Source organism: Pseudonaja textilis, chromosome 2 (genome assembly GCF_049901715.1).
Source record: "Pseudonaja textilis isolate UNSWEBS1 chromosome 2, rPseTex1.2, whole genome shotgun sequence".
NCBI lineage: Eukaryota > Metazoa > Chordata > Lepidosauria > Squamata > Elapidae > Pseudonaja > Pseudonaja textilis.
Genome location: NC_141991.1, coordinates 25189949 through 25203289, shown reverse-complemented (window position 1 = coordinate 25203289; position 13341 = coordinate 25189949). Strand labels below are relative to the sequence as shown.

Sequence of the window (13341 nt, the reverse complement as noted above, 5' to 3'; positions counted from 1 at the left end):
TGTTTTACTCTATTCGCTATAATTGAGGTAAATAATTTATAATCGGCGTTTAAAAGTGAGATTGGTCTATAATTGTTGATATATTTGGCATCCACATCCTCCTTCGGAATTAACGCAATCAACGCCTCCCTCCATGAGTCTGGCATTTTGGCAGCCAAAAGTACTTCGTTAAACACTTCCAGCATCAGAGGCCCTACTAAATCTATTGTGGCTTTATACAATTCTACTGGAATCCCATCTGGACCAGGGGATTTATTATTACATTGATTTTCCATTGCAGATTTTAACTCAGACCATGTAATATCCTTATTTAGTAGTTCTTTGTCTCCTTCCCCTATTGTTTTATCATTCGTATTCTCCAGATAAGTTCTTATTTTGTCTTCATTGATTTCTTCTTTTTTATATAATCTTTGAAAATAGTTTAATATAATATCCTTTTTCTTCTCAATCTCATGTTGTGGGATGCCTTTCTCATCTATTAATTGGTGTATCAATCTCTTTTCTTTTTCTTTTTTAAGTTTATAAGATAGCCATCTTCCTGGTTTATTGGCGTGTTCAAAATAATTTTGTTTGGACCTTCTCAAGCTAACTTCTATTTTATCTTGTTCAATTAAATTCAGCTTATGTTTGGCTAGTATTAACTGATTTTGTAGTCCTTGGATCTTAGGGGTTTTTTGTAATTGTATTTCTAAGTCTTGGATTTGTTGTTGTAACACGTTTTGTCGGGCATAAATTCTCTTGTTTCTCATAGCATTATAGGAAATTGTTGTGCCTCTTATAATTGCTTTCATAGTATCCCAAATGTTCTGTTTTGAAGTTGTTTCATTATTATTATCCTTTAGAAAATAGTTTAGCTCCTCTTTCAGTTTATTAATATACTCTTCTTCATTTACAATTTGATTGTTTAGTGTCCATCTTTTTTTTATTCGTCTCCTATCTCTCCAAATTAGCTGTATTGGGTTATGGTCAGCCCATTCATTCGGTAGGATTTTGATTTCTTTTATTTCATTAGCCAAGTCCAAATCCATCCAAGCCATATCTATTCTGGTCCAAGTCTTATGTGGGTTAGAATAGTATGTAAATTGTTTTCCTTCAAGATTCCGTTCCCTCCATAGATCTTTTAAATTTAGCTCTTTCAACATTTCCTTACATGCTGCAGAAAGTTCCCTTTTCCCCTTCTTGTTTTTCCCCATATTACTATGGTCTTTCTGGTAGTCTGCAATGGAGTTAAAATCGCCAATCAAGCAAATGTTTCTTTTTTCAAAGCCTACTATTTTTTGGTGAAGGTGTTTAAAAAATTTCCCCTGGTCATCATTTGGGGCATAGATTGCTACAAGTAAAAATGTGATGTGGTTTATCCAAACTTGTATAACCAGAGTTCTTCCTTCGGGATCCGACCAGATTAATTCTGCCTTTACATCTTGTTTTACATAAATTGCAATTCCTTTTTTCTTGTGTTTGTCGGCCGGTGCTGTAAAAAGTTTACCTAATTTTGGACAAATTAGATGTCTTTCGTCATTTTTCAAAATATGTCTCTCTTGAAGACATATTATATCTGCGTTATGTTGAATAAGTTTTGAGAATATCCTTTTTCTTTTTGATAATGAATTTAATCCGTTTATATTGATGGAGAGCAACTTCTTCCCCTTTCAATTGAAGTAGCATAGAAGTACCTGTAAGGACCACACGAACTGAAATATACCTCCTTGGTCCCAAAGGTGCTTTTCCAAAAGGCAACTGAACTTTCTTAGTTTTTTTTTCCTTGAAAACATGTTCAGAGAACTGAAGAAACTTGGATGAAAAGCTAAATATTTTCAAGGTAAAAAACCAAGAAAGTCCAGTTGCTTTTGGGAAAAAGCCCCTTTGAGACAACCATGACCTGGATGATTGAGAATCTCCATAGACATATCTCCTTTGTATTTACTTTCCATATTTTGTGCCCTGATTCTTGGAATGTATTGTTTCTTTTGACTAGTCTGGAATTTCGTAATTAATTGTTATATCTTCCAATTCACATAGGAGGCTGTTTCTGTCAACATGCTGTGAATTGTTAGCTATGGAAATGTTTTCTCTAAAAGAATAAAAAATGAGGGGAAAATATAATTTGTGTAACAATGGTCAGACCAGTGGGCTCAGTTAGTTTTCATCATAATATTTTAGTTCTCTCTTGTTGCACAAACAGATCAAAATGACTTTTGCTGTACAATAAGCCATTCCAGACCCAAAGTTTGACATTTGGTGCTACCATGGCCAAGGTATTTCTCTCTGCTTCTGTTCTTTCATCTTCATGAGAAAAAAAGTTTTGACACTATGAACAGTTTGTCCTGGAAAATCCCATCATATGTTGTACATGGAGAACTAGAGTGGAGGTGATGGTTTTACTACGGCACTTAACATTTGGCACTAAGTAGGAGTTGATTAGCCAGGAAATAGACAATTAATTTGAGCGAATTACAATGGGATTAACAGTGGATGTAGTTAGTGTGATAAGTGGAACATGATACCGCTGCCTATTCAGGAAGAGAAATGACACAGGCTGTTCCAAGTATTTTTATAAATGTTTTCTTATTCTCCTGAGAAAGTGAGACCAATCTTTTAATAGAATAAATATTTTGTCATTTTAAATTTAACCTTCTACAGTTGCTTGGAGAAGTCAAAATTTATTGTGGAGAGTAATTCTCACTGATTATCAAGAAGGAAAATGTATTGATATGGAAATGCTAAAAGAGGAATAAAATTCAAAGATGCAACGCAAAAGATAAAGAAACCTCTAGAATCTTTCCCCCCATAAGGTGCTAAAGATAGGATAGGAATTTTGTTTAGTATTCTATTCATATGGTATGATTCTCATGTCATGCCATTTTCAAATTTGGCTTTTATCTTAGAACAAGTAATTTGATCTATCTATGTTCTCTTCATTTTGATTTCAGATATGTAGAAGCTTCTAAAGGAGAAAGTTTCCTCCCTTGAAATGCTGATGCATTTCTAGTTTAAATGTTCAGTTGTGTGAAGGGCTGGGCAACTGGTTCGCTGCCCAGATGGTTCATGTTGTAGTTGAGCAATGAGAGGCTAGACCAGGGCTTGGGTGCAACAAGACTTTATTGGAACAATAAAGGGCTGAACGTGTTAGCCCTGCCTGGAGCAGGCTTCCAGCGATCAGCGGCTGGCTGGACCCTGCAGCTGGCTTTTATAGCCGGCTGTCGAGGGAGGCCAGCCAATGAGGGGCAGCAAACGCCCCCGCAGCATGAACGGACCTGGGTGGGGACTTTGGCAAGTTCCAGGGACATAACACCCCTTCCCCCCAGATGCGAACACGCATAGTCATTTAAATAAGCGGGCGGTCTGTGCTGGCGCCCCGAGCGTCATAACTCCAGTGAGTTACCAAGTGTCTCAGAGTCCGAGGAACCCGGTAGGGTTGGTGATGGGGTGCAGCCTCGCTCTGGGGTTTGCACTGGCACCGGTGTGGTGCTTCTGGTTGGCGATGTTGTGGTCCCGTCTACTGGTGCCGGTGGCGGACCCATCTGGCAGTCCCGATCTACTGCCAACTCTCCTGGTCCGGGTGTAGGTGGTGCAGTGGCTCTGGCATGGTCTTCGATGGGAGCTTGGTGTGGCACCTGGGGGTCGACCTGAGCCCACGATCCGACACTGGCGAGGGTACCCTGTCGTTTCCTTAGCTGATCCAGGTGTCTTCTCCAGATGCGGCCGTCTTCCAGCTGGATTCGGTACGACCGGGGGCCGGTGATGGCTACTATCACTCCTGGGATCCACAGCAGGTCTCCGGCATAGTTCCTCGCAAATACGAGTTCCTGCAGGACAAAATCTCTGACCCCCATCATTGAAGCGAGAGGGGTGTCAGGACAATAGTGAGGGTGGAGCCTATCCAACACAGTTCTTAGGCACCTACCCATTAGAAGTTCTGCAGGGGACTTGTTGGTGACCATGCAAGGGGTCGACTGTTGGCTCAGCAAGAAATGGGAGAGCCTGTGATGCCAATCTTCTTTGCTGAATCTGGCTAATGCTTCTTTTGTGGATCTAACGGCTCGTTCTGCCAATCCGTTGCTGGCAGGATGGAAGGGAGCCGTGAAGATATGTCGGATGCCAAGATTTGTGGCAAAAAGGCTAAATTCTGTTGAGGCAAACTGGGGGCCGTTATCTGAAACAATGGTGTCTGGTAACCCGTGTGTTACGAATAGGCGAGTTAGAGCCTTGGTAACTGCTATCGTGGTGGTTGTGGATAGTTGGGCCACATCGATCCATTTTGAGTATGAATCTACGACCACCAAGAAGGTCTTGCTGTGAATCGGACCCGCTAAGTCAATGTGTAGCCTTGACCAAGGTGCGTTGGCGCTCTCCCACTTTGTGGGGGTGGTGACTGGAGGGGATGGTCTGGATTCCTGGCAGGGTTGGCATGAGCTTACCCACTTGACGATGTCGTCGTCCAGGCCCGGCCACCAGACGTAGCTTTGTGCCAACGCCTTCATCCGGACGATGCCCGGGTGGCCCTCGTGTAGTGCCTCTAAGACTGGTGTGCGAAGTGAGGCCGGAATAACCATCCGGGTGCCCCACAGCAGGCAGCCCTGTATGCTAGACAGCTCCTGTTGACGGGTCTTAAAAGGTGTGAATTCGGCTGAGAGGTTTGAGCCCGGCCACCCCCTCCTCACCCAGTCCAGTACCTGGGCGATGGTTTTGTCCGTCTTGGATTTGGTGGCGATGTCGAGAGCGGTGACAGGGAGGTCAATCTCGGTGACATCGAAGATGGCGTGGACCGGGGCCGGGTCTTCTGCTGGAGCTGGCAGGGGGCAGCGGCTGAGGGCGTCTGCGTGACTTAACGTTTTTCCTGGGCGGTGGATGAGCTTCTACGAATAGGCCGCCAGGAACAAAGTCCACCTCGTCATTCTGGGAGACAACACTTGTGGAGTCTGCTTGTCCCCGGAAAGAAGACCCAGGAGAGGCTTGTGGTCCGTGATTAGCTCAAAGTTGTGGCCAAGCAGGAATTCATGAAATTTATTAACCGCGGCCACTGCGGCTAAAGCCTCCTTGTCGATCTGACTATAGTTACGCTCTGTTGCTGAGAGCGTTCTGGAAAAGAAGGCAATCGGTGCCTCAGAGCCGTTGGGTAGTCTATGGCTTAATACGGCGCCAATCCCAAAAGGGGAAGCATCCGCGGCTAGTACCAGTGGAAGGTGTGGGTCGAATTGAATGAGGACCGCGTCAGATGTGAGCAGTGATTTGACTGCGCGAAAAGCAGTGTCTTCCTTGTGTCCCCAGTGCCAAGGTGCTTTTTTATCTAAGAGCCTGTGTAGAGGCTCTGCTACTGATGCTTTGTGAGGTAGAAATGATGCATAAAAGTTCAATAATCCCAAAAAGGCTTGTAGCTCGGCTTTAGTGGTTGGCGTGGGTGCCTCATGAATTGCCTTGACCTTGGACTCTAGGGGGTGGATGCCTGAGGCGTCAATCTTATAGCCCAGAAAGTCCACCAGTCTAGTGGCAATGGCACATTTTTCCTTTTTAATTTGAGGCCATGCTGTCTGAACCTGTCTAACACTGCTCTGACTCTCTGGAAGAGTTGGGGTCTGTCCCTGGCCGAGACCAATATGTCGTCAAGTAGGGTACTACACCAGGGAGGCCCTGTAGTATACGCTCCATGAGGGATTGGATAATCCCCGGGGCAACACTTACGCCAAACTGGAGACGCTTGCACCGGAAGGCACCCCTGTGAGTCACAATGGTCTGCAGTTCCGCCGTTTGGTCGCCAACGGGGAACTGCTGATACGCTTGCGACATGTCCAATTTGGCAAAAATGTTGCCAGGCTCAAAGGTATGCAGTAAATGTTGAATGACCAGGACTGGGTACGCGCTAACTTGTAGAAAGCGGTTGATTGTTGTTTTGTAATCAGAACAAATTCTCAGACTGCCATCCTTTTTGAGGGGTGTGACAATTGGCGTCTCCCATTTGGCGAAGTCTGTCGGCTCGATGACCCCTTGCTTTAATAATTTATCGAGCTCTGCGTCCAGTTTAGGCCGAATGGCGAATGGGACTCTGCGCGGTTTCAGCCGGACTGGAACCGCTTGGGGGTCAACTGCAAATGAGATGGGGGTCCCCTTATAGCACCCCAACTCATTGCTGAATACGTCTGAGTAGTCAGTGAATAAGGAGTCAGTGTCAGAAGCTGAGACAGCATGGACTCCTGTTAACCCTAGGCCGAGGTAGGGGAACCAATCAAGCCCCAGAAGACTGGGGAGGTTGCTGTTAACTACCACTAGAGGCAGGTGGCCTTTAAAAGCTTTAAAATTAACAAGGAACTTGCCTTTGCCGAGCACTGGAATGTCTTTTCCCTGGTAATCCCTCAAGGAGATCTGGCACTTCTGGAGCTGGTTTCTGGATAGTCTGGGCTGGATTTTCTTGAGGGTGCTCCAAGAGATGATTGAGAGCGCTGACCCGTGTCAACCTCCATACGACAAGGTTTACCTTCTAATAGAACGGAAAGTGTTATTTTACTAATAGAGTGACAGGTGTGGTTAGCATGGTAGCAAGTGTGACAATTGAGTACTTGCCTTTGAGGCCCAGAATGGGAAAAGGAAGGAACCTTTTGTGCTGAGTTGTGCGCGGCCTGGCAGACTCTAGCGATGTGGCCTTTTTGTGGCACTGGTTACAGATGGCACCCTTGAATTTGCACGTAGCTCTCGAGTGAGGTCCTCCACAGGATAGGCATAGGATGATGTGTTTGGGTGCGCTGTTGGTTTCTAGCCTGGCTCCTGCCTGTGGTTGTTTGGCATGGGTGAGGCGGTGGATGTCTGTTTGCTCGTTAGGGTCGTCTTCGTTGACTACCTCTTCTGCATGAACGGTGGCGCAGCTTTGTTTGGGAACGGGGGCCTTGAATTTCAGTGGCGGACTGGGTTGCCAGCTCTGCTGCCAAGGCTTCCTCGACGGCCTGGGATAGGTTGAGGTCCTTCCTGGCGAGTAGTCGCCTCTGGAGGTGAAGGTCTTTGACCCCGCAGACGAGCTGGTCGAGGAGCATGTCATCAAGATAGTTCCCGAACCCGCAGTGGAGGGCTGCAGTCCTCAAGGCGGCCATATACTGATTGACGGTTTCCTTTTCTGCTTGCTTCCTCCTCCGGAAGGTGAAACGCCTCGCGATTTGTGAGGGCCTGGGGGAGTAATGGTTGGTGAGAATTTCTAGCAACTCTGGCCAGGGGACATTTTTTAACTCACGTGGAGCGACGAGTTCTGTGGCAGTATCAAAAACGATGGCTCCGCAATAGCTGAGTAAGAATGACTTTTTTCTGTGCTCCCCAGCATCAGCCAGACCGATAGCGTCGATGTAGTGGTTAAAACGATTCTTGTATGACTCCCATTTTTCTTCTTCCGGTTTGAACGGTGGGAAGGCTGGGTTGGAGTTCATGATGAGGACTCCTGCGTGATATGCTGTTGAGAAATCTCTCTGGGACACAAATGGCACTTGTGCTCTCGTTAGTCTAGTGACTTCAGCTCTGGAGAGGCTTCATAGACCTCTCTGCTCTCTCTCTGGGCTACAATTGGGCTGAGCTGCAACGACTGTTGGCAGCGTTTTGAAATTCGCGCTCCTGGAGAGCGTAGGCGGTGCTGGCTTGCCGCCTCTGATAGCGCTTTGAAAATCGCGCCTGCGTGAGTGTCAGTAGCTCGGAATAACAGCACCGCGCTGTATTCCGGCTAGAAATCCAAACGACAGCCGTTTGAATTTCGCGCTCTTTTTGTGCCAAGCGGCTGCGGCTCGCAGCGCTTTACTTTCCTCTGTAGCTTGCTAACAAGTGGCTACAGACGCTATTTCGCTCTTGCTGACCAAGCTCTCCGGTGGCGCGGCTGCGGCTCAGCGGTTATTTTAGTGATTTCAGCTGTTGCGAATTGCCTCTGGTAGCCATCCCATCCTCGTCGCCAGTGTTGTAGTTGAGCAATGAGAGGCTAGACCAGGGCTTGGGTGCAACAAGACTTTATTGGAACAATAAAGGGCTGAACGTGTTAGCCCTGCCTGGAGCAGGATTCCAGCGATCAGCGGCTGGCTGGACCCTGCAGCTGGCTTTTATAGCCGGCTGTCAAGGGAGGCCAGCCAATGAGGGGCAGCAAATGCCCCCGCAGCATGAACGGACCTGGGTGGGGACTTTGGCAAGTTCCAGGGACATAACAGTTCAACTACCAGTTTGGTGAACCAGATGTAAATTTAACATCTGGTTTGCCTGAACTGGTCTGAACCAGCTGAATCCCACCTCTGGTTGTGTGTCTGCATTCACTTTTTCATGTTCATTGTTGAAATTCAGGCATATGAGAATACCACAATTGGTATCGAATGGATTTGAATTTCTGGAATTTCTGGAATAATTTCTGAAATAATTTTATGGGAGGTTCTTTGGCTCTCCTTTGCGTATGACATCAGAGTGTTTTACAGGTAGTCCTCGACTTAGAACCATTTGTTTAGTCACCGTTCAAAATTACAACTGTGGCATTAAAAATATATATCTTATGACCATTGCAGGATACTCGGAGTCGCGTGATCAAAATTCAGATGTTTGGCAACTTACTCATATTTATGACGGTTGCAGTGTCCCAGGGCCATGTGATCACCTTCTGCAACCTTTTGACCTGCAAAGTCAATGGGGAAGCCAGATTGTTAGGTATAACATTGGTCACCTAACTAGTTTGGGTAAGATAAAATAATATATAAGCTATGATTCTTAGTTTAAAGTGTGTGTTACTTTAAATACAAAGCATGTAATTTGGGTGTGGTGTGAAAAACACCATAAGAGGCAGCAAGAGACGCTGATGAGACGCTGACATTCCCTGACTGCTTTGCTGACAATTACTGGAGTTGCAAACGGAAGAGAGGAGTTTCTGAGTTTGTTGCATATCTCTTTTTACTGCGAAGAGATAAATTACCGGACTGTTATTTTGTAAGTGTACTGACCATTTCTGACATTGGAATTTTGCAACTTGATAATCCCTGGACGGACTGAAATAAGTGTATGACATATGGACTGTTTTTGACTATGCTTAAACTATTGCTGGAATAAAAAACTACTTTAATTGGCACTGTATCTGCTTTTACTGAGTGTAAGCTACACAACACTTATCTCACATATTTTGCCTGCCTGCCTGCCTGCCCTGCAGATCTTGCTAGGGGTATATCCCTAACACAGATTCACTTAACAACCATGTTACTAACTTAACAACTGGAGTGATTCATTTAACAACTGTGGCAAGAAAGGTTGTAAAATGGGGCAAAACTCGCTTAACAACTGTTTTGCTTAGTGACCAAAATTTGGAGCTCAATTGTGGTTGTATGTAAATGGAGGGAAAGAGAGGTGTGTGTGTGTGTGTGTGTGTATGTGTGTGTATTTCGTAGACTTTCATGGGTACAGGTATGTAGGTCTAGGTTTGTTCGGGTCTTTTCCCATGTAAGATTTAGACTATCTTGGCGACATTTCAGCGAGGTCCCACTCGCCATCCTCAGGCTGGTGCTTTCAGCTTCTCCATGCACTGGCACAAAGCCGAAAGCACCAGCCTGAAGATGGCGAGTGGGGCCTCGTCGAAAAGTTGCCAAGATGCTCTCAATCTTACATGGGAAAAGACCTAAACATGCCAAGACCTGCATACCTGTACCCATGAAAATCTACATACCGTGTTTCTCCAACAATATGGCCTCCACCAATAGGAAGGCCCAGCATGTTTTATCGGCATAAAATCAAATTAAGCCCCTCCTCCCAAATTAAGGCCTATATTAAACATGCGAAATGGGGGGGAATGGCAGGCGGGTTGCCGTTAGGAAATAGTTTTGTTGCATACCCGGATATGGTGCTGCCTGTGTTGACTTTGGTGTTGGTGGGGCACTTCATATCACTTCATATCCACCGTTGCTTTCCCTTCTCCCTTGCTGCCGTGGCATTTAGAGCAATGCCACAGCATTTGGCGCAGCCACGCGCAGCCAGCCAGGGCTCCTCCCTGCAACCGGAGCCCAGCGGAGACACTCAGCTTCAGGTGCTCCTGTCGCCACCTTCCCTTCGCCTTCAAAGGCAAAGCCAATTCTTTTAAAAATGACAACCTGCTACCGGTACAACAAAGCCTCCCCTGCCTGAGAGGGCAGGCCAACACCATGTGGGGAGGCGAATCTCCCGGGGCCACAGCGCAGGATCGGCACACCCAGCTGCCATCCCTGCCTGGCACCGGGCAGAGCACAAAGAGGTTCGCCTGGGGCAGCAGGCCCTCCTGCCCGGTGGTGGAGCTCTCGCCAAGGCAGCAAGCACCTCCCCGCTGGACCCTCCGCTCATCCTGCCAGGGCCACGCCAGAGCATGCAGGCTGAGCAGAGCCGGGAAAGCAAGCTGCTGGTACGCGCCCGCCTGCCAAGCAAAAGAGCCGGGGCGACCTGAGCTTGGTTTCCTTCCCAAGTCCCTCCAGCACGAATCTGAAGGGGCCACCGGGAGACGATGCCCGAGGCAGTGATAGTGCCCACCCTTCCATGAACAGGGAGGCAAGGCGATGGCCTGCGCCACATCCTCCTCCAAACTGAGCCCTGCCGAGTCAGCGCCTCTGCCTGATGCCCATTCCGCTCCAGCATTGGAGCTGCCGGCGCATTTGGAGATGCACAGGGACGGGCTGGGCAAGGGGTGGAAAGGATGGGCAGCTTCGGGCTCTCTCTGCCGGCCAGGGAAGCAGCGCTGCCATCACCTCACCTCCTTATCCTGGGACGGGTATCACTGCCTCGGGCAGCCTCTCCCGGTGGCCCCTTCAGGTTCATGCTGGAGGGACTTGGGAAGGAAGCCAAGCTCAGGTCGGCCCGGCTCTTTTGCTTGGCAGGCGGGCGCGCACCTGTGGCTCGCTTTCCTGCTCTGCCCAGCCTGTATGCCTCTGGCACGGCCCTGGCAGGATGAGCAGAGAGTCCAGTGGGGAGGTGCTCGCTGCTTTGGCGAGAGCTTTGCCACCGGGCAGGAGGGCCTGCCTGTCAGCTGCGCTGGGCACCCCAGGCGAAGCTCTTCGTGGTCTGCCTGTCACCAGGCAGGGATGGAGGCTGGGAGCTTCTCCTGAGGTGAGCTGATCCTGCGCTGCGGCCCTGGGAGATTCACCTCCCCACGTGGGGCTGGGCTGCCCTCTCGGGCAGGGGAGGCTTTGTTGTAGTAGGGCATCGTTTTTAAAATAATTGGCTTTACCTTTGAAGGAAAAGGGAAGGCAGCGACAGGAGTGCCTGAAGCTGAGTGACTCCGCTGGGCTCTGGTTGCAGGGAGGAGCCCTGGCTGGCTGCACATGGCTGCGCCAAACACTGCGGCATTGCTCTAAACGCTGCGGCAGCAAGGGAGAAGGGAAAGAAATGGTGGTGGAAAGTCTCCTGATACAAAGTGCCCTACCAACACCGAGGTCAACATCTAAGCTGTCATTGCCCGCCCACCCGAGGATTGTGTTTGTCTCTACAGAACCCTGATGATGGCAGATGAGATTCCGCCAAAACGTTGCTACAACTTTAAAAGCACAACCATAATGATGTGGGAAAATACCCGAACAAAGCTGAATACCATACATGTAAGTACCCGCAAAAGCTTAAGAAAACACACACACATATATATATATATATATATATATATATACACACACATACATGTTATGTCTCACCTATCCAAGGAAGATGAAAAGTCCAAACTCCGATAAATAAAGGCAGGCAAGAAAATTCAGTATTTACAGAGTTAATTCCTTTAAGCAGACAATGCTCTTGGCAGTATAACAGATGCTGCCTGCCAAGTCCGACAAGATAACCAAAAGAATTAATCACTAAAGCTTTCAAGAAACAAAACACACTGAAGCCTGACCGAAAAGTAACACTTTGTCCCGCACAGAGTTCCCAGAGAAAACACACCCACTGTTATCCCCTGTGGGGTGTGTCAATAACTCAGCTCACTCTCTGATTTGCCCGCGCCTCCTGCGTTGCAGCTCACAGTTCTTCCTGCGACGCTGCCTCGGATCAAGCCAGCATTCGTCTACTTGATTCCCTATCAGAGGCTGCTCCGATATGCCCTCCTCCTGCTGATTAGTCTCAGGCTGTCCCTCTTGGTTATCTGCTGAAACCTGAGGTATTATCAGGGAGGAAGGCATTGCCGAAGAGGAAAGTCCTGGGGAGGAAGGCATTCCCAATTCTTCCTCCTCATCTTCCGAGTCCTCTTCCTCTAACAACGCAGGCTCAGGCATTGGAGCCACAACATATACGTATGTATGTATGTATGTATGTATGTATGTATGTATGTATGGTATTCAGCTTTGTTCAGGGATTTTCCCATGTCATTATAGTTGTGCTTTTAAAGTTGCAGCGACGTTTCGGCAGAATCTCATCTAACACAGCAGTAGGCTAGCACCAAATTTAAAACAGAAACTGTTGTAGTTGAGCAATGAGAGGCTAGACCAGGGCATGGATGCAACAAGACTTTATTGAAACAATAAAGGACTGAACGTGTTAGCCCTGCCTGGAGCAGGCTCACAGCGAACAGCGGCTGGCCGGACCCTGCAGCTGGCTTTTATAGCCGGCTGTCGAGGGAGGCCAGCCAATGAGGGGCAGCAAACGCCCCCGCAGCATGAACGGACCTGGGTGGGGACTTTGGCAAGTTCCAGGGACATAACACCCCTTCCCCCCAGATGCGAACACGCATAGTCATTTAAATAAGCGGGCGGTCTGTGCTGGCGCCCCGAGCGTCGTAACTCCGGTGAGTTACCAAGTGTCTCAGAGTTCAAAGAAACCGGTAGGGTTGGTGATGGGGTGCAGCCTCGCTCTGAGGTTTGCGCTGGTACCGGTGCAGTGCTTCTGGTCGGCGATGTCGTGGCCCCGTCTGCTGGTTCAGGTGGAGGACCCATCGGGCAGTCCCGGTCTACTGCCTGCTCCCTTGGTCCGGGTGGTGGTGGCGAAGAGCTTCTGGCATGGTCTTCGATGAGAGTTTGGTGTGGCACCTGGGGGTCGACCTGAGCCCACGATCCGGCACTGGCGAAGGTACCCTGTCGCTTCCTTAGCTGGTCCAGGTGTCGTCTCCAGATGCGGCCGTCTTCCAGCTGGACTCGGTACGACCTGGGACCGGTGATGGCTACTATCACTCCTGGAATCCAAAGTGGGTCTCCGGCATAGTTCCTTGCGAAGACATGTTCCTGCAAGACAAAATCTCTGACCCCCGTCATTGAAGCGAGAGGGGTGTCAGGGCAATAGTGAGGGTGGAGCCTATCCAACACAGTTCTTAGGCGTCTACCCATCAGAAGTTCAGCTGGGGATTTGTTGGTGGCCATGCAAGGGGTTGAGTGTTGGCTTAGCAAGAAGCGGGAGAGTCTGTGATGCCAATCTTCTTTGCTG

General features: G+C 48.2%; 1 protein-coding gene across 3 annotated transcripts in view; it reads left to right on the top strand.

The window, feature by feature from the left end:
* The window catches only part of FHIT (fragile histidine triad diadenosine triphosphatase), a 927448-nt gene that overhangs the window by 38497 nt on the left and 875610 nt on the right, over nucleotides 1–13341 (top strand). For 2 of the 3 annotated variants that reach the window (XM_087923572.1, XM_087923571.1), the window contains exon 2: nucleotides 11435–11540. The exons of the other annotated variant lie outside the window; for it this stretch is intronic. In XM_087923572.1, coding sequence (XP_087779698.1) covers nucleotides 11442–11540 — 99 coding nt within the window. In that variant the 5' untranslated portion in view covers nucleotides 11435–11441. The remainder of the gene's footprint in view (nucleotides 1–11434; nucleotides 11541–13341) is intronic. 3 annotated transcript variants of the gene reach the window in all.